We start from the raw sequence: 21,371 nt of genomic DNA on the forward strand, positions 1-21,371 counted from the left end.
AAGTACTTTTAGTACCTAAACCCAACCAAGTACTTTTAGTACCTAAACCCAACCAAGTACTTTTAGTACCTAAACCCAACCAAGTACTTTTGGTGCCTAAACCCAACCAAGTACTTTTAGTACCTAAACCCAACCAAGTACTTTTGATGCCTAAACCCAACCAAGTCACATCATCAACAAAGTCTCTGGCGCTTAATTTCCCATTTGGGTCACAGAATCTGAAAGGTCACACATTTTGGTGTCACACCGGTGCGTGCCAAAGATTGTTTATAAAGGTGAAAGAAGCATCGCACCACTGTACAACTGTACACTGTTTCTGTAGTTCCAACACCACCAACAGAACGATGATAAGTCTTCTCTCTAGCTGATTATGTGACGTTAACATGTGGAGTTGCATTCTCCCAGTTAATCGTTCATTACTATCTAGGGTTGGGCCGATAGACGATGCCATCATTTTTCTAAATTTTAAATATGCTTCACACTTTCCACGGAATTCTCCACACACTCAGACACAAAAGAAGCCTACACCTCAGTTAAACACACCGGCTTGCCCCGCCTCCCTCTGTCTCCCCCTTGCAGTACCTTTTATAAAGTCACCTAGAAGACACAGAACTTGTCTTCTTTCCGTATTTTTCCACCCGTGATCCGTTATCACGGCAGCAGGTGAGCCGCTTGCAGCCTATCAATAAACCAAAACCAACATCTGCATCCTGTGTGTTCACTGCTGCTTTACCTGGTCCTGCTTGTAAAATATCCACTGCGACTTCGTAACGTCATAGTATACCAAGTTTTTAACCGAGTAAAGTCTGTGCGAGTGAACACATGCACATAAGACGACCGCAACCCCTCCCCCTGCGCGCACTCCCCCCAATACCATCATCCATCCCGATGTTTCAATGCAGAAATTTTGTAGACATCGCTCAACCCTATTAATATCATATCAATAAATTAATCTGTCAAAACATTTATCAAAAGTGCATCATATACGGACAGAGTAATGCACAGTTTTCCACTGCCGAGCTCGTAGTTCATCTCTCGTTGCTGATTGTTTAGCTATGGGTGGTTCATGAATTCAATCACCCATTTAAAGAATATTTGTCTTTTTTGTTGAAGTTAAAGTGTTGCTCTATACTGCTGTATTTTCTTTTGCAGTAAATGTTTTTCATTTCATTTGTTTTACATTTCCATCATCAAAACATTAGAGTCTACGACAGTGATTTGTTACACACAAACATTACTGTTTCCTTTGCTGTAAATAATTGTTACATTTATTTTACATTTCAGAAAATTAAGCAATGTTAATTCTGTTCTTAATTTGTTTCATTTTTCTCTCTTAAAAAATAACAGCTACAGTACTGGATCGATTAGCAGGATCTGTAAGATTAGTACTACCATTAAAATCCTGTTTCTGTACATTTTCCAGTTGAGTTTTTTTGACGTCATCTTCTAATGCTGGAGATCAGTGAGAAAAATTTATTTTGTTATTTTGGTTAGCTAAACTCACTTAAACCCTCTGAAACTTGGTGTCAAAGATATAATGAAGCATGATCCTGTTCTCAAAATGAGAAATGAGATCGTTTGGGAAAAACATTTCAGGGAAAGCTGCCATCTTTTTTCCACTCTGAAAATGAAAGCACGGATCAATGACAGCTCAGCAAGTGGTTTGTTCATTCAGTCGGTTTAGAAGAGTCCATGATGTTGCTATAAGAGCAAACTGTCAGTCATCGCCGGTGCAGCCCAGTTCAATATTTTGTCTCTCAGCAAATTCATCCACAGTTTTACCACAGCCACTACACCTCAGAGAGAAAAGTGAAACTGTAGGCTGATGCTGCTGTGGTCAGAGTTAGGGTGACCGACAAGTGGCACTTATTGAACACCGGCTTTTTCTTCTAAGAGTTTAGCCTGTCTAAATAAATTGCGAGCCAAAGCAGGGCTGTAAAAGTTCCTTCCCAGCCGAGTTGTGAGGAGCAGGGCGGGGAACATGTTGTATGTGGCAGGTGAAAAGCAGCGGCAGGAAGTCAGTTTATTCTCCCCTGCATCTCAGGTGCATTGCTGCCACGCGGGTTAATTAGAAAACTTATCTCGTAGGGAGCGAGTCTGTCACTAAACAGACAAGGTTCTCCCTGAGGAAGTTCTAATCTGGGCGCCCGCTCCGCCTGCAGCGCTGAGGGAGCGTCCCCGCAGGGAGGCCTGATAGATGGAGGGACAGGGTGACCAAAGCACAAGGGGCTGCTGGGGCTATCTCCTCAACCTGGACTGCAGTCTGCCAGCATCCGACCACGAGGAAGCATCTCTGCTGCTGATACAGAACTGCGTCAACATTGTTAACATTCTTTTTCAGACAGATGAAGACGTTTAAAGGTACAGATTATAAATAGTGAGTGGAAACAGTCAGGTACACAAACACTCTTTAAGCTGTCTGGCTTCCTGCCACCCTGCTCTGTCCTCAGGGAAAACCCATCAAAGCATTACAGTGAAGGAGCAAACTGGACACTTTCTGTTTCTGAGAGCATTTCCATCCTATTCATAAATACAGTAAAATGAATATCAAGCAGTAGCACAAAACCTCACTTGAAAACACCTCTGCAAAGGCACATAGGCTCCTTCATAACTATGTCTGCAAGTGCAAGATGTGTGCTTCAGCTGTAAGACTAATCCACCAATGCTAGCATCTCTGGACCGCAAAGACCCTTCTATCGGAAGATCAGGGTCTGGGATCCTAAAATCAAAAAACATTGTTAACTAATTAGGGCCCAAGAACCTTACTTCATTTCATATCATGCACAAACCTGGCACATTGCACATATTTGTTGTTAATTGTTAATCATTGTTCTATATTTTGTCAATTTATATATTTATGTCCTCTTCCGTTGCAACACGTCTGCACAACACAAACCGGAGTAATCCACATGCAAATATCTGCCACATTGTTCTTTCTCTGCAAATAGTTGTATTATTTTTCTCTATTCTTTTATTATTCTTATATAACTTGCATTTGTTTATTCCATAATTATATATTTCTAAATTGATTTATGTCAACTGTATGTTTCTCTACGTGCAGCACTTTATCATCAAAGCAAATTCCTTGTATGTGTAAAACACTACTTGGCAGTAAAGCTCCCTCTGATTCTGATTCTATTATGTCAGACCATCTCAGTCTCAAGGTTGTTTTGATTCTGACAGTCTTGGTCTTGGCCACAGGACAAGCCTACTAAGGTCTTTGGTCTCACACTTGATATATCATACCCCTCCTGCACTAAGCATATCATAACACATTGTCATTGCGTATATATTTTTTAAATATGGAAGGAGGGACAACATTTTGGTTGCCCTTAGCGCCCTCAAAGCGCCTTCAGCTCTGAACCTGGTCAGATGCTTGCCTGCAGGTCTAGTTAGTTATTTTTTGTTGTTGTTGTTGATTGGTGTGAAACTGGACTACACTTATCCCGGTCATATCAGCTGCTTTGTAGCTGTTTGAGCCTGATGACATTTTACCGAGGCTAGTGGAAAATGTCTTCTGAGTGTTTTCTTGTGAAGTTGCCAGGAGTGCTAAACTTCCAGAAGCACCAGGAACAAAAGCACTGACCATGTACTGGAAGAAGGATGACGGTCCCAGTTGGGGACATCAATAATTTCTGCAAATGCACAGGCAGGATGACAAATAGGAGATGAAAATGTGGCAGATAGATGACACAAAAGCATGCGGTGCTGTGACTGATGTTGCTACTTAAACCGTGCATGTTCATAATTAGGTGATTTATGGTGGTCATTGCAGATTCACTGACAGTCTCCTTCGAGTCTGTGTCCATTCTGCTGCCAAGCCAACGCATTAACATCATTTGACTGTCTATCTTCACGGCTCATACTCTCAACGACCATACTTTTAATAAGGCTTTTTATGGAATGTGCTGGTACTTACATACATGTAGAACACTCCTGTTTATAGATTTCCTTTTTTAGGAATGGACTGAGTTAATAATTTAATAAATATTTTTTATTAAGTATTATATATTCTATTCTATTTATCCATATGATTATTTATTCCATGATGTCGGCTTTATTCATTTTACACTGAACGCTTTGGGGCTGAATATTTGTATGTCAAAAGCTGAATTAAAGTTTAGTTTTAAGAAAGTAGTCCTGCACTGGTGCTGCTTTATATTCTATGTAAATGACTATGTGTGTAAATCCAAGCTTTAGTGTTTCCTAACAAAACCCCCAGAAGATTTCAGTCTATTTCTGTAGATTGCAGTTCACATTCATTAAATAACCCATCAGCCACAGTGGTACATCTTGGCAATAGGTTGCCATAGGAACAGGAAGTGAGAGACAGTTTTTACTTCCCCTCAGTCAGGTCTGACTTCATGGCAAATGACAGGTCAATCAGTGCAAAATGAAAGGTTTTTATAAACAGCGGGGTTATTAGAGCCTGCAATATCATCCCACTGGTGGCCATGTGGGTTGCTACTCACAATCTGGATAACTCTCCATCACAAATCACTGCTACGCCAAAAAAAGAAATCTATAAACAGGAGTTCTGCAAACTTTCTCGACAACTAATCAGGGTGTGGAGAGCAGGGTGACAGGAGAAGGGGGAGATGGTGTGTTTAGAGGCAATAGTGGTGGTGGTACCTGTCCTACGATGCCCCCCAGCAGAGTCCACATGGCTTGGCCTTCACTTCGTAGCTCTCCATTCACATTCAGAAGCTCCTCCAGAGACTCACAGAGCTGCAGGAGGGGAGAGGAAACAACATGAGGCAAGGACACCACAGACCTCTGGCATCAATACTCTACGTTTTACTCTGATAGAAAGCAAATTAACAATTGTCAAAAAAGTTTCAAGGTTTGTAGGAAATTGTGACATTATGTTTGTTAAAGGCCTCTAACAGCAAAAATATTCCAAATGTCAGTGTGATTAAAGGTTTTCTTACATTTTGGAAATCACTTTGGAGTCCCTTTGGCTCTCCAAAGCTCACATACATTTACTAGACTTCCATCCAGGCACTAGAGAAACACAACACTGGCTTTGTGTAATGCAGTCCAATAGACAGCCAATCACAAGCCTACTTGATTAAAAGCTACTCCCTAGCTTTGGTTTAATTGGCTCACAGTCACAGGGATAGAATAGTAGTGAGAAGTGTCACAGTTGGAGTAAAAAATATAATATGCACAGTTGCACAACTAATGCTGCAGGTTAACCTTTGAACCAATTTTGCAGCCAGTGTGCCTGTTTAATGTTAACACTTCATATGATGTGGAGAGTTGAGACTAGTGGTGGAGTAAACCTTGACTGGGCTCTACTACATCTATCAGTCAAAGCCAGACTTGTAATGACATTTGTCCACTGGCATTTTCTCCGAGGCCAAGCCATGTAAGAGCAACTCAAGCAGTGCAATTAGCAACACACACTCCATTAATAACGCTTAACACGCACGGCAGAAGACTAAACGCAACATTAACTCTTGTGACATTTACTCTGCCGTTGTATTTCCTCTCTCATGTTGACAGATGGAGCAGCAGCTTCTTTGTAGAGGTCACATGTTTGAGGAGAGACGAGAGAGAGGCACGCACACGATTCCTGTTTTCATTATGTAGCATAGAAAGGCCATATGTAATGTGGTGACAGAGCTGTACATGCTAAGCTGAACACGGTCCATAAAAACAGAGGAAACAAGTGAAGTAGGATGGCCACATACTGATTTTGTTTTGCCTTAATCTTGCACTTTCAACTCAACACTGTACATCACCACTGCTGATGCTGACACTGTTACACTGCTGTCAGGTAGCTTAGCTAGCTAGATCATGGTGCAAAGACAAACAAACCTAAATGCAGGAACACTACAAGAAGAGACTCTGATATATTAACTAACAGCTTTTTGCTACCTCTGTCCCCACAGGCCAGCTGTCAACAGAAAGATATGAATCTTAATTTAGGATTAAAGCTTACCATGTTTGAGTTTGAGTGATTTTTAACCAAAGAAGACTAAGAGTCTTCAATCATGCTATAGCTTTGTTAGATACAAGGGTGCTTCGAGCTACAGGCTAATGCCAGCTAACATGCTGACTGAAGTTTACCAGGTAATGATTACACAACTTAGTTTAGTCCAATCCGATTAGCACTAAACACAAAGTACAGCTCAGGCTGTTGGAAACGAGTCATTAGTTTTGCAGGTCATAAACCAAAGTATTACACAAAGTCAATGTTGACCTGATGATGACCATTAATTTCTGTAGCTAATTTAATGGCAATCCATCAGGAAAGCTCATACTGAACCAAAAATGTTAACATCATGAGGCCACCAGAGGAAAAGGAAATGAATCACCAAAGTCAGTAGGATTGATCCTCTGGGGACCTCGAGTGTCTATACAAAGGTTTGTGGCAATCCATCTCAAAGTATTTCAGTCGGGACCACAGGGGTGGTCCATCTGACCCACACTGCCATCCCTAGAGCCACAAAGCTGGTTGGCAAAAAATATTTATATTTTCTAACAGAAGTGTTCCCATACATCAACAGAGTGTGTTTCCTGCCTGTGAGATGATACTCTTCAGCACAGTTGGGTGTCAGCAGGATCCTCTGAGGGGGAGGACAGCTGTGTATATGCTATTAAATATGTTACTAATTAAAAGAGAAAATATAAATGGAGAGAAAACTCTAGAGACACACAAAATCATTGAAAAACAATACAGTATTTTAGCTATGCTAGCAACGTGGCTCTGGGGATAGATGTTGTTAGGTCATCTGGGCCACCACTTTGATCCAGACTGAAATATCTCAAGAAGTACTGCATGGACTGCGGAGAAATTTGGTTCAGACGTTTTCTGTTGCCCTCCACATGAACTGTAATAACTTTAGTCATCCCCTGAATTTTCTATGCTAACAAGCTAAACTAAGTTGGTGAACATGGTAAATAATATACCTGCTAAATATCAGCATGTTAGCATGCTGATGTCAGCATTTAGATTAAAGCCCCTCTGTGCCTAAATACAGCCTCACAGAGCCAGCATGGCAGTAGACTCTTAGTCTGGGAAGAATACTTCTAATATTTATATTGTTTTAATCAGACTTTACTCTCTTTAAAAAATACAGTATTTGATAAATAACAAAAAAAAGTATACTAAGCCTGAAACATAACCTACCAATAAAACAAGAGACATTTTCTTCAGCTTGATTACTGAATGACAATGTAGCCTACAAATCCCAAATGGCACAGCTACACCAGGTGTTTTCCTTTGCTGTTAGTCCTATTATGTGTGTTTGAATTACTGCATAATAATCTTACTTATCAGAATGTAATATTATAATGGTAGCAGCAAATTTGTACAGTGGTACAACACATTTCATGAAGCAGCCCGTCCCCAGACATGAAACATTTTTCTGTAGGTTTGGATTTTGCTGCTCACCTTGTTGTACTCCACGTGCAGTTTTTCTTGCTCGCTCTCCAGCTTGTCTTTTAAGTTCTTCTGTTCAGAGATGTTGTCCTGGATCTGGATCATTCGCATGTTCCGCTCTGAATAACAATGGGACAACAATCAATAGGACAATCACAATCTATATACAGGAAAAAGCACATGAAAGTGTGCTGATGGCAGATAGGCCCTCTACTGAAGGCTAATGGAGTGTGCGCTCAAGGTTACTGGCATGGCATCACAATCATTTATTTAGCATGCACTATTTGAGGAGAAAATGCCTTTACACGGCATTCACACAATATCTTAACCACTGTGTACAACAGTCAAAGATATGCAGAATGGAGATAAATGCTAAAACCCTTTTGGCTTAGTTAAATTACAATCATAACACCAGACTACATTCCTGAACTTTGGATCTAACAAACAGAGACTAGAAGCTTCTTCCTATAAAATGTCACTGATGCATTAATTGCATATCTATAAATATATGTGCATGGTGCAGAAGACAACCATAAGAGTAGCCATTTGCAAATGCACAGATAAGCATCACATTTTAAGCTCAGTGCTCTTCCTCAGGCGGCTCTCAAGGAGAATGGAAAGGGAAAACAGTGCTGCTTGTGTCACTGCTGCATACATTTTGCATACAGGCTGAGTACATGAAAGATGAGAAGATGTGAATTGTATGCTAAAACTGCATGAGAAGAGCATTTGAACCTATGCATTTGCTTAATTCTTTATGAAAAGCTCTATCTTTGCTTTGAAAGAATAAAAGGGGTAGATGGTGTTATGGTAATGCAGGGTTTACTGGCTAACATGCTGTGACTCAGTCTGTTAAAAAAGTACTCCACTTATTTAGCATTGCACTTATATAATACTGTCACACTCACAATGGAGAGTTAATAAATAGAAATCGACGCAGCAGAACAATCCATGTATGGTTCTTTGATTATTTTGTTTCAAAACTGAATCGGAAAAACATTGTTTTTTGTTTTTTCTGTTTTAAAACCAGAACAGACAAATATTGATTTTGATTTTTAATGAGTCTGATTTGTGTAGCTTTGGGTGTTACATTTGATAAACCTGCAGCAGACACACTTCGGCAATGGCGGTGCCTGATTAAATGTAATTAAGGAGGCTAAACGTTCAGTTTGTAACTCACTAGCTACTGGGACAGGAATGCTTTCCTGAGAATCCTTTGGTTTTTAAGATTTCTTCAGTATCAAATTAATTCAGTTATAGTTTTCACAACATCCAATGGTACACAGCAAACAGGAACTGTTAATTCGGCGAGCTGGATATAAACAAATCATAAACCGATTAAAATTATCGGGCAATTTCGTTCAGCTTCTCTACACTGTTTCGATCTGACCTTTATTTTCTTCGTGAGATGGAAGAATTTTGAAAGTTTGGTGGTGCTGCGGAGAGCCTTAAGCTGCAGGAACACATGGATTAGGCTATGCAGAAAATCAGGAGCATCAAACTTCATCCAGCCGGAGGGAACAACCACTGACCGCCTTGGTCGCCTCCAACTGCTAGTAGAGATGAGAAGCAGGCTACAGCGGTCTGGTTAGCTTCCTTCTTCACTAGAGATTCACAGGGTACTGCGCGATACAATACACGGCTCACAATATCAATAATATCATGATACAGCAATTCTGCAATAATCGATATAACGATGTATGAAAATACAAATTGCTGTGTACCAGTCAAATATGTACATCACATTATATTGATAACTGTTCAGTGACACAGCATTGTGCTGCCTTTTCTCCACCTCAAGTTAGCATTTCACACAGAGCTCAGGAAACATGTACTTTTAAGTATTTGCACACTATGTCACTCAGGATGTTAAGCCTGTGAAGCAAAATGTGTAGTTATGTTAAGATTATATTATCGCGATCACAATGCTAATGTCCGTTAGCATGTTAATGGAGATTCCCATTATGAATATATTATATTAGCATTGAGCTAACTGTCAAAGCACTATTTTTTATTTTTTATTATGTATCGATATGATGGGCTGGAATATCGATACAGTATCATGAAATGTGTTGCTTTATCGATTTTTTGGCACACCCCTAATCTTCACACAGTCTAATGCATTCTTGTTTATTTATGGACATCTATCAATTTCACTCACTGCAAGCAAGGAGCTTCCAAAGTGTTGCTATACCCTGCACTAATCTGGAAAAGCTTTTCCCCATTTTGTGTCTACCCACTGTTGCAAAAGAAGAACTGGTAATGGAAGAATGGCAAGACAATGGTTAAAGATTCACAGCTGATTCTAAAACTTACTAGGGATGCACTGAATGTCTGGCTACCGAAATTAATCGGCCAAAAATAGCAAAAACAGCACTTTCGGTGTTCGGCCTAATAAGTCAAAAGGCAGATTAAATTTTATCGAACAATTACATTGACGCATTTTAAATTGTCTGAGAAAGAAACAAAAATCGCTGTTTGCAGACACTGTTCTGCTGAATTGTCTCCTGGCACATCCACTCCATCTGTGGCTGATTTCTTAGAAAACGCAACAAATGGTGTGACCCGCTTTGAGTGTTTCTGTAACTTGTTTGTGAGAAGGCGATTAAGCTAGCCGCACCTACATTTGGAGTGCACACATATTCAAGCCTTTATGGTAACTGAAACGGACCAGAGCGAGCTGACAGGCAAGTTGGCGACTTTATCCTGTCAGTTTGTCTCTTTACAAAGACAAGTGTTGCAGTATGAGAGCCCTACCTGAAGAGAGGCTGTGAAGTCTTCATGTTACGCGATACGAGAACCACATACAAAATTTATCATATTAGATCGGACTTGATTCATTTAGCTCCAGTTTTCAAAATAAGGTGTCTATACAGGATGGAAATAAGATTAACTGGATTATATTACACAGAAAGTATAAAACATATTACATGTGTACATTAAAAGTAAATGGACACATGTAATTTACTTTACCGGACCCTCTCGGGCCTTGGACCCACCCACCATAGTCTCTCCAAATCCTGTGGGAAACACTGAGTAAAAAGCACATTTTGACTATTTAATTTATGCAATGGTTAAAAAAAAAAATTTTAAAAAAAAGAGGCAAAAATGTGAATGTATTTGTTCGGTATTTGGAGAATTTTTTCATTATATTCGGTTTCGGCTCTGGCCAAGAAAGTTAATTTTGGTGCATCCCTAAAACTTACATCAGATCAATAGTATCTGAAAAGACATGGGCTGAGAGTTCTTTACTTTCACGCTGTAACAAGTTTCCTCACCCAGGTAGTAGTTGACAAAGTCCGCCGTGAGAGCAGGCTGCTTGTGTTTCCTGCGTCCGTCCATGCTGGCGTTGGCGTCAGACGTGTCCACAGGGAAAATGTCAGTGCTGATGCCCATTAGCTCCGCCTTCCTCATCAGCTTCCTAATGGCTGAGGCACTAGAGGTCAGAGGTCGCGGCAGCTTCTCCCGGGGCACCCACGCCTGAGGTCGCGTGTTCCTGGACAGCTCTGCTTTTGCTCTGTATTGCTGCAGGCGGGTAGTGATTCGGGCCTGCAGGTGGGACACACACATTTTACTGTTAGTAAATCATCAGTGAGTTGTAACATCAGACTGATGCACTATATGGGCACCTGAACATTACGCCTGTGTGATTCCAAAACCATGGGCAATAGTGTGCTGCTATAACAGCCTCCACTCTTCTGATTTAAGGCTTTCCACCAGATGTTGGAACGTGGAAGCAGGGATTTGCTGCCATTCAGCCACAAGAGCATCAGTGAGGTCCAACACTGATGATGGAGGACAAGGCCTTGTTCTGTGTATGTGCTTGTTTATTGTATTGCTGTCCTGAAGTGATGCTGCAATCCAACACCGAGCGCCATGTTGATTAGTATTGTTTGTAATCAGTTGTTAAATGGTGCTGGCTTCCACCCTCAGGTGTTTAACATGCCAAAAATGTTTCTCTTTTTTTCATTCAACTTCTGCTCAACTTTATATAAATGGATATAAAGTATAAATTCAAGACCTGGTGAATGACTCCCCTCCATAACACTGTAACTAATATGGTAATGGAATAAATAAAAATAAAAAATTAAACTAAATAAAAACTAAATCATATATTTTACTCTAGGGGCGGGAATCGCAGGGTACCTCACGATATGATACATGGCTCTTGATAACGATAATACAGCAATTTTGCGATAATCAATATATCGCTAGACAATCCTAAAATGATACACCATGATATCTGTGTAACTATGAATACAAAATGTCTGTGAAAAGTTTTTTCTATTTATTCACTGCAAATCCAAACTGTTAGAAAGCAGCACACATTTTTCAATCTGTAAATTAAAACTACAGAACTACAGTGCAACTATGAAAAATTATTATAAAAAACATTTCTTTATAAAAAGGTACATAAAAATGCTAATTCACTGAATTTATCGCTGAAAATACAAATTGCTGCGTACCACCTAAGTCAAATATGTACATCACATTATATAGATAACTGTTCAGTGACACAGCATTGTGCTGCCTTTTCTCCACATAGTGATAGCTGTATTTTTAGGCCACTGGGAATTTTGGGTTTGAGTTCTGACCCTTTGCGGTTGCTGTAGCTAGTCTGGAGTGCTGAAGCAGCAGAGTAGCGGATCAAGCCAGTGAAGTTAGCAGCGCTTTTTTAATTCACATGGAGCTCAAGAAACATGTAATTTAAGTATTTGCACAGTATGTCTTTCAGGCATGTGAAGCAAAATATGTAGTTGTGTTAAGATTATATTATCGCTATCACGATGCTAATGTTTGTTAGCACATTAATGGAGATTCCTATTATGTGTTAGCATTGAGCTAACTTTTTAAATTTTATGTATCGATATGATGGGCTTGAATATCGATACAGTATCATAGAAAAATGTATAACGATATATTGCTGTATCGATTTTTTTGGCACACGTGTCCACCTTTTGCCTGAATCAAGTTCAGCTTCATCCCTCACAATGAGCCCCATCTGCTTCTTAATTAGCTACTGCAACTAACATTATGGCAAATATGGCATCCTGCTGTTTCATATAAACATAACATGGCTAATAACAAATCCTGACTGATTCTATTTGGTAATTTATTCTATTTCATTATGTCATTTATACAATCTATGTCTATGAAAATATGACTGCATATAAATGGATATTAAACTTACCTTAACATCATAAACCTAAACCTAACTGTAACCCCAGACCTAATCTTCAGCATTCCACTGATGAAGCAGAACAGTTTTTCTGATGTTTGGCTGCTGCAGCTGATGTGAATGAATGATCCTTACCTGAGCTTCAGGAGTAAGCTGTTTCTCTCTCTCCTGCAGAGAGACCTTACAGTAAGACTGTAGGGCCAGATAATTCTTCCTTTTCCACTTCCTGTCAAAGCGGTCAGCATGCTGTTTGCAGTACGCAAAAAATGGATCAGCAATATCCTGAGGGAACAAAAACACAAGCATGTATTAACAGGTGTATTACTGCTTTTTTACCACATTGACATTTTACAGCCCCGTGCCATCCATTTCTCACTCTGTCACAGGAAGAAAATACAAATGAAGCAGTTTTTCCAGCGGCTGGCCTTTTGGAATCATTTAAAAGGTACAGTTTAAGTTTTAGTGGCATCTGGTGGTGAGGATTGCAAATTGCAACCAGTGTTTCAAGGTGCTAAGAGAACGCACTTTTAGCTGTGTTAGCAAACACGTTAAGTGCAATAATAAATCAGTGAATAATAGGAGTAGCCTACGCTGTCTTGTCTTCTTCCCTATTTTCCCCCCGGTGTTGATACTAGTGTTCATTCTGACTAGCTAACCTCGTTCACTTAATGGTAACGTTAGCGAGTAAGCCTGTGCGTTGGACATCAGTAATTCACTTGAAAGAAATTTAATTAGTTAAATAGTTTAATTAGGGTTAGGGTTTGGGGGTAACAAAAATAATCGTGACTAGTCGACTAATCAAATAAATAATTAACAGATTAGTTGACTACGAAAATAATCATTAGTTGTAGCCCTATCTGGAACTGCTGGAATAGTGTTGTGTGGCTCAACAGACTTTAGTTTTACGTTGGATACTCGGCAGACGTCCGTGATAAAACGTAAAACTAACTTCAACGGTGTAAAGTTCTGTCCCTTCATGAAAATATTACGTTTAAGTGTTGAATTTGCGACGTAACGAAATAAACGATAGAGCATAATTGTAAAGGGTAGACGTTTATCGTCAAATGATATTTCATATCGCACAGCCCTACTTGCAAGTGTGAATGGTATTTAAAGAACTTCACCTTGAACATCCTATGTCAGCAGAACAAGTTGTTGGATAAAGCTCACAAGGCTGGTCTCTCCTTGTGTTTGGTGTTTTATGTCTACGTAATAAGACCTCAGCTCTTTGAATACACTTCCAAAGAAATTCACCTCGGTCTGTCATGCAGCATGGTACCTGACATTGAGACTGTTTTCACCCCTTAGAAAAGTGAAGTAATTAAGTAATAATGTGCCATTGTGGGTTTTTTTGTCTCACCTCCTCTGCTGCAGCCTCAGACAGGAGTCCCTCCCTCTGTGCACAGGTGACATGGAAATAGGAGCGACACATTCCTGCATCGCAGCTGATGCAAACGCCAGTCCTGGCAAAGCGGGCGTCCTCACAAAAACTGCACTCCTAAATGCAACAGAACACAACCGAGAGAGCTGAAGTTGTAGCCGCACCATACAGAAAGTGAACACTGGTTTCGGTTAACACATCACCACATAGGTGATCATCAAGTTTTTCTAATGGGATGGTTGAAGAAGACGTATCTACTTCAAAACAATGCATTTTCTCTCTGAGTCACGGAAGGAATCACATTTATCTCCAAAGGAGGATGGATAAAATGTGCGCTTTGTTCTCCCAGAGAGACAAATGTTTAAAGGTCTTTTTACTGACTTTAAAAATGTCCAAACACTTTTGTGTATTGGTATGGTGGTTAGTGACAAAAAGTGTCTAAAACTGCAGTCAATGCTTTCACTTCAACTGACATTTCAAATGCTTTTACAACATAGAATGAAATGATTTTTCCTCTTCAACTGACATTTACTACTATTAATACTTTTAGCTATAACACTTACTGACGCATCAGCTGCTGTCAGTACAGTGTATTAACTGACACTATTTGTGACACTTAAAATGCAAACACAACTATATCCGGCAGATTCACTTTATCTAATATTACAAGGAAGGACGTTCACACACAGGACACACAGCCAGCCTGAGCAACACGTGTGCCTCGGGGAACCTTTCATTTCGGCGTCCATGTTAACAGGTTAGAGGCTATTTCAGTCAGTCTGATGATGGTCATATGAACATCATACCAGCAACATTACACTGTTCACTCCAGTTTGTCTATATTTGCAGAATATGTAACAGACACCTCCTGGAGCATTTGTGTGGACAGAATCCCTTCATTTGTTAACAGGACTTATAATGTATTGTTTTTATCAAAAGGGCAAACTCAGTGCAGAAAGATAGGGCTGGCAGCAGCAGCAACCTGTCTGTATGGAGACCACAGGTTACGTTAACTGGTCACTCTAAATTGCCCGTAGGTGTGAATGTGAGCCTGAATGGTTGTCTGTCTCTATGTGTGAGCCCTGCCAGGCCCCTGTTCAGCTCCTGGGATAGGGTCCAACCCCCCGCGACCTTCTAGAGGATAGGCGGGAATAGTTAACAGATGGGTGGATAGCCTGAAGTCATTACCTGCAAGAAAATTACTGAGTGAACTGAAACAGGTTCGATGGAACAACTGTGAGAGTAACTTTGTGTACTTTGATACACTAATCAATAAATATGTAAGATTGTGTTGTACTTGTCTCGAGACCAAGACCGGTCTTAAGACCACTTTTTGATGGTATTGGTCTCGTTTCAGACTCGACTGCATTTGTACTCAGTCTTGTCTCAGTCATTGAGGACTCTGGATTTTATTTCAAGACCAGTCAAGACAATAACTTTGGGAATATCAATAAATTGCTTTTACATTGTCTGATTTATTTGTTATCATCCTAACTTTAATTGAAGGCAAAACGTATTACTTCAAATGCAACCAATAACCCTAATTAAAATTGTGTTGTTCCTGATAACGACTTTCACCCCTCCCCACGATTGGAAGCATGGAAAAGGAGTGTTGATTAAAGATGTTATGCTAAGATTTCAGCTTAGTGTTTGCGTGTGGGTGTTTTAATGGGAATGTGGATCTTTCCGATCAGTTTGAGGAGACCCTATGATCTCGGTCTTGGTCTTGACTTGGTCCCGGTTTGGGCGGTCTTGACTACAACACTAATGTAAGACACAGCTCCTGCAGGATTTTTAACATGTCTCTTCTGTTAACTGCTCTCAATGTTTTCACTTCAATGGACATTTCAACAGTGTGGGTTTAAGACACAGTTAAGACAGCTATTATAATTCCACTGACATATAGAATCTATTGCTGTCAATGCTTGCAAATGAACTGACATTTCGACTGTTTATGACACTTGAAGTGCCATCACAGCTATCTCCAGCGCTTGCACTTAAACTGACATTTCGAGGGCTTTGATCAATTCTGAAAATGACAGTTTCAACTGTTTCACTGCTTACACCTGAACTGACAGTTCAACTGCTTTCATCTTTTACTCTACACCTGACAGTTCGACTTCATCTCATTCTTCAAACGAGAGTTCAACTGTTCAGTGATTACACTTCAACTCCTTTTAATCCTTACACTTCAACTGACACTTCAAACACTTTCAGTGCTTCAACTCCTTAAGTGCCTCAGTTTCAACTCCAACTCTCATACCTTGCAAGCAAGAATTAGCATTTGAAAACATTATTTGAAAAATGTCTCCAGCGTTTTCAGTGGAAGTGACCATCCTTTCCTTCAGAAAATTTTGCATTTTCTAGTTCTAGAGGACAATAACTTAACAGAAATGATAAACACAACTGATATATTTTGATATACATTCAGCATATACTATTAAAAAATTTAATCTAAAAAGTGGCTCATGCAGGATGTTCATCACGTCTAAATCAACATGAACAAACAATCCAAAAGAGTACTTGCCTTGGCCCCGTATTTTGAATAATTCATCTCTGTGAGCGTCACTGGTCGTAGTTTATCTATGTCTCCAAATGCTACTCCAGGAACGTAAAGTGCACAAACCACATGCACCCATCTGAAAACGAAGAGGAAGAAATCTGCTAAGAAACTGGTTTGTTGAAGAGAAACAACACCACATCAGAACACAAATCATGACCCAAAAAATGTTTCAAGACGAAAAGTACTTTTAAAAAGGTGACATTTAAAATTGATTGATTTCTGGTCTCTGATTTCAAGTAACGCCATCAAAATGATTAAAATCTATTGCTGTGGTTACTTTTGCATTTAGTGTAGTGAATTACTGCAGACAAGAAGAAACTTAATATCATGAAATTGGCTGCAGTGAGTTGCACAGACACTTCAAAAAGAAATGGATTCATAGATTTATGTAGCCCCAGACTCTAGCTACAGTTTGGTGTGACACAATTTCAAATGCGGACTTTAGGGAAGAGAATCCGAAGTCCAATATAAAGATATCCATCTCTAGCAAGCAACAGCTTCACAGTTTAATTTGCTGTGTTTTTCATGCTCTAGTGAAGTAGTAAATTCGGCTGCAGCCTGGCTGAGGAGCACTATCAGCGATAACGTGGCTGAAGTCTCCACGCTTCACATAACGCACTCTTTTCTCTCACTCCTTTTCTTCCTCTATCTCTTCTCTTCTCTCCTTTCCCTTCTCACACTCCTCTGCCAGTTCTCTCTCTCTGCTCCTTAATCCAACGGACTCTTCTCTCCACTACTGAATATATGTACAATTTAGATACAGTTTTATATATTCCCTTCAGCATTTCAACCAGCTAAGGTCATCAGTCAAAAATATCAGGTGACCACCGGGCCAATGTGCTGCTGTTTCCCACCTCCCGGCGTCTGTCTCTTTGAAGATGCCATCCTGGTTGGGGCACAACTCGCAGCTGGGAGTCACTCCGTTCTTACAGGCGTCACAGAACCAAGGCTCTGTTGAATTCTCTGAGGCAGAGCTCATGATCGAGTCACTCTCGCCGTCCACACCGTAACATCCTGGACACACAAAAAATGACTTATTATTTACTGTTCATCCTTTTATTCTGTAGGGTTGGAAATTAGCAAATGCCAACCTCCAAACGCAGGTGATTGTGTGCAGTGGCGGATTAATTTTCTCAACGTACCAGCCACAGTGATGGGTAAAGAGTTATAACATTCCACAATGCAGGTTGAATTGCAAGTCTTTTCACTCCAAGTGAGGAAATAGAATATTCTTAGCTTGCATCATCTGGTTGAAATTAACATACATATTAATAAGCTCTTGAAGATCCCAATCACCTCCAAAGTGTATGTCATGCAAAGCCATGTTATTTCACGTTATTAGCTATAATGTTTTCTATACAGTTTCCCTTGGCCAATGAATCGATTGTTAATGACGTTGAGAGTAGCAAATAATGATACACAATGGTCCTGTTCACTTTCCAGATGTGCTCTGACTTTACAATCATAAACGATGCATTTCTCATGGCGACATTTCCAGCTGGAGAACGCGTTGCTGCCGAATGCACAAGATTAGACAACACCGGACAAGTTTATACTTTCTAAAGAAAAAAAATACTGTTCTCCTGTCTATGCGTGAGGTGGTGGATAATCCGAGACACAAGAGTTTTGTCAGTTGTTGAGTTAGGGGAAACTGTAGCCTATAAGCTTTGCGAAACGCTGTCTACTACATTGTTATTATTGGTCCCCTCTCGTAAATTCGGCAAACACATGAAATTATTCTTGTCTTTGTAGAAATATAGTGTCAGTACAGGCGTGTAAGCTGCTCCATCACTAGATAGCAATTCAGCTGTTCAGACCAGTGCTCGCAGACACTTAGTTCTTATGGTATACCTGGTCATGGTCTTGGTCCATGAAAGGACTGGATTTCAGCTGAACTTTCTGTTGCTGCAGCAGAAACGTTCATATTTTTGAAGGCAGTATTAATTTTATTGTGTTGACTGTCAATTAGCACATGCCTAAAACAACCTCTAGTTTAATTTAAAAGCTGATATCTAAATAAGAGGCATTCTTTAATTTTGCAATTCATAATCCGAACAGTCTATTATTCGTTTCAACAATCGATAGAATAATCGACTATCAAAATAGTGGTTAGTTACAGCCCTACAGTGAACACAATACGGCTAAAATGACGTTTGACAAAGTGCGAACAACTACAGCAAGTACAGTGAGTCCAAAGGAAGTAGACAAACGGTCAAATCGTCACACTGCTAACCTTTCCATCATACTTTCATACTCCTTGTTAGCTATGTTGCCGAATTCTGTATCTAAGCTCTCAGCAATTAACTGACGGCCAAATCAACAAAAAAGAATAGGGCCTGATGAACTGTAATTACATTTGTTTTTTACAACTTTCATGTTGCAAGCACAATATTTGCCGCAGTCAGAAACTAGAACTATTCACTGCAGGGTTTTATCTTTCTGGAAGTCACACATTCAGGAAACATTCTGCTGTCTTGAGTGATGTCATTCTTCAATTGGATGACTTAATCAATCACCAAATCTGAATAGAAAAAGATGCCTTGCTCTGCCATAGGTTTGTTTTGCCATTCACTGCCAACAGAAGACACACTAAATAAGAAGGTAAAAACTGTCTCCGTTGAACAATCCCTGATTTGTGGTTTGACTTCTGCCTTTACCTTTAAATCCAATAGTACAAAAGGAAAGATTTTACTATGCCACTATAAAATTGTACTGTATAGTAATGTCATTATTTTACCCACGTGAGGTTTTTTTAAATTGACGTGGTCTGCTCTGGTCCAAAGCTGTCAATTTACTGTAACATTGCAGCACAACAAACTAAAGCAAGAAGAAGCCAAGCAAACGAATTTTAATGTTGTCCTCTTCATTTTCTGACATTGCCTAAACAATTACTTGGCTGATGTGGTTTCTATGGCAGCTATTACACCAGACAGACGTGCTCTTCACTACCAATGAGTGCAGCAATCAGTACCCTGCCTCCGCTGGGGAGATAACACTCAAACTCTTAATTCAGTCAACCAGCCTTTGGGCTTTTTGAGCAATGGGAAAGACTCACAAATCAAAAGCTCAATGTTCTGCATGCCCGTCACTGTGTGCCAGACTAGGGAGTCAAGCAGCCCATCAAAAGCAAACACTGGGGCAGACGGAGTTGTTTATTCAGCTATACACTTTGTTTAGTGGGTGCATGTCCTTTTCTGATTGAGAGACCATTTGCTGTGTGTCATGGTGAATCACTTATTTTGAACTCTGATCTTCAGAGGCTGGTGGGATATATTTTCAGTTTTTAAAGGCCACTGGTTTCTTCTTGAGATCAACTCACAGGCAGGATACACCAATCAAGCTGCTGATTATTCCACCGGGGCAATTAAGCCACAGCTGGACTTCGTCCTGACCTTCAAAAGCGGAAGAACTACTCAGAATTTCACTACCCAAGATGAACATAAATACTGCCTATTTCTACCTCCATTTTCCTCCACAGCATGTGGCAAGGGCAAGAGGTTAAGTCCGGCTAGCTCCAATATGGCTCCACTCAAGGTAACTGGAATACCTCTGTCAACAGTGGGTGCTTCATCTTCACTGATTGGGCTTTGAACCGTGAAACTGGGGGTTGTGAACGACCACCATTCTGGTTTAACCGACTTATGGCTGAACCGTGGCACAAATCTTCGGTGTTCCTTTTGAACTGAGATACAAAGCTCAGACCATTAAGCCACGGGATGCTGGGTAATATGAGCTAAGCTGACAAAAATGATGACTACAGGACAACTTCATAATCCCTGAAGTAAAGATTATCCTAGTCAGAAGCCTGGCATAAAAAAAAGAAGGGGCAAGGTAGAGTCGACTGAACCAAGAGAAGTACTTTTACCTGTATTGAGATTTAATCAAAAGAACTGTGCGCCTGCCTTCAACAAAGGCTAACCTAGTGCATGGACCTAGTGGATGCATCCAGCTGTGAGAATATGAAATCATATGTGGACAAAGATTGTAGAATAAAGGTAAAGGAGGGGGATTCCCATGGAATAAGTTAAATTGATGAGCACCTCACATAAATGAACAAGCCTGTTATCCTGACAGCATACTGATGGCTCACATTATCCACTTGGCAACACTCTCCTACTAAAATTCTATCTATAGCTGTTGTTTGGGGCCTCATCTATGGAAGCATGTAGGCCAGAAGCCCTAAAAGCACTTTTTCATGTCTTTTCAACATAAATGTGTCCCCAGTGTGTCTAAAGGCTAACCCTGCATTACCTATTTGTATTTTATATTGATGTTTTTTCCATTCCTTTTATGATCTTAGCACTTTGAGATTTGTTTCACATGTAAAGTGTATTACAAATAAAATGTATTATTATTATTAAAGAACCCCAAACGATGAGGAAAAAAACATGCTCCATCTTTTTTGCCAGCTCAGTCTTTGTAATATATAACCAGTCCAGGCATAGGCTAGCTGCATGACTAACAGCGCTAACTAGCTAGCGGCAGCTACAGTTAGCAGTAGTTAGTGTCTAAAGCAATTGCTGACAACAAGTACAGCCATCTGTCTATCAGAAAATATTTTCCATAAAATATGATCCAGTGCTGTAATCAGTGAGACCCAGGCACCAGAAATACTACACTCTAACAGCGTCTAATAGTTGTTTAGTTTTTATCTAATTATTGTCTCATTTTTAGTTTGACAGACGTTGAATTCATCAAATTTTGTACCCCATATCGTTATTTTCATAGCCATCAAGCACACCGGCAAGAGAGTGAGGATACGGGCCACGAGGGGAGCCTTAAAGAGACAGGCACTAAAACGGAATGGTCAGACAGAGGTTGAACAGAGGTACTACAATGGACAGTGTGAGAAAAATAG

At 40.0% G+C, this 21,371-nt stretch overlaps 1 protein-coding gene across 7 annotated transcripts in view; it reads right to left on the reverse strand.

The window, feature by feature from the left end:
* The window catches only part of phf14 (PHD finger protein 14), a 105,484-nt gene that overhangs the window by 67,138 nt on the left and 16,975 nt on the right, over positions 1-21,371 (reverse strand). For all 7 annotated transcript variants that reach the window (XM_046058295.1, XM_046058296.1, XM_046058294.1 and 4 more), the window contains exons 6-12: positions 17,368-17,527; positions 16,478-16,589; positions 13,930-14,067; positions 12,705-12,851; positions 10,669-10,939; positions 7,403-7,509; positions 4,633-4,728 (exon numbers count right to left, since the gene is read on the reverse strand). In XM_046058295.1, coding sequence (XP_045914251.1) covers positions 4,633-4,728; positions 7,403-7,509; positions 10,669-10,939; positions 12,705-12,851; positions 13,930-14,067; positions 16,478-16,589; positions 17,368-17,527 — 1,031 coding nt within the window. The remainder of the gene's footprint in view (positions 1-4,632; positions 4,729-7,402; positions 7,510-10,668; positions 10,940-12,704; positions 12,852-13,929; positions 14,068-16,477; positions 16,590-17,367; positions 17,528-21,371) is intronic.

The sequence above is a fragment of the Micropterus dolomieu genome, linkage group LG09 (assembly GCF_021292245.1).
Source record: "Micropterus dolomieu isolate WLL.071019.BEF.003 ecotype Adirondacks linkage group LG09, ASM2129224v1, whole genome shotgun sequence".
Classification (NCBI taxonomy): Eukaryota; Metazoa; Chordata; class Actinopteri; order Centrarchiformes; family Centrarchidae; genus Micropterus; species Micropterus dolomieu.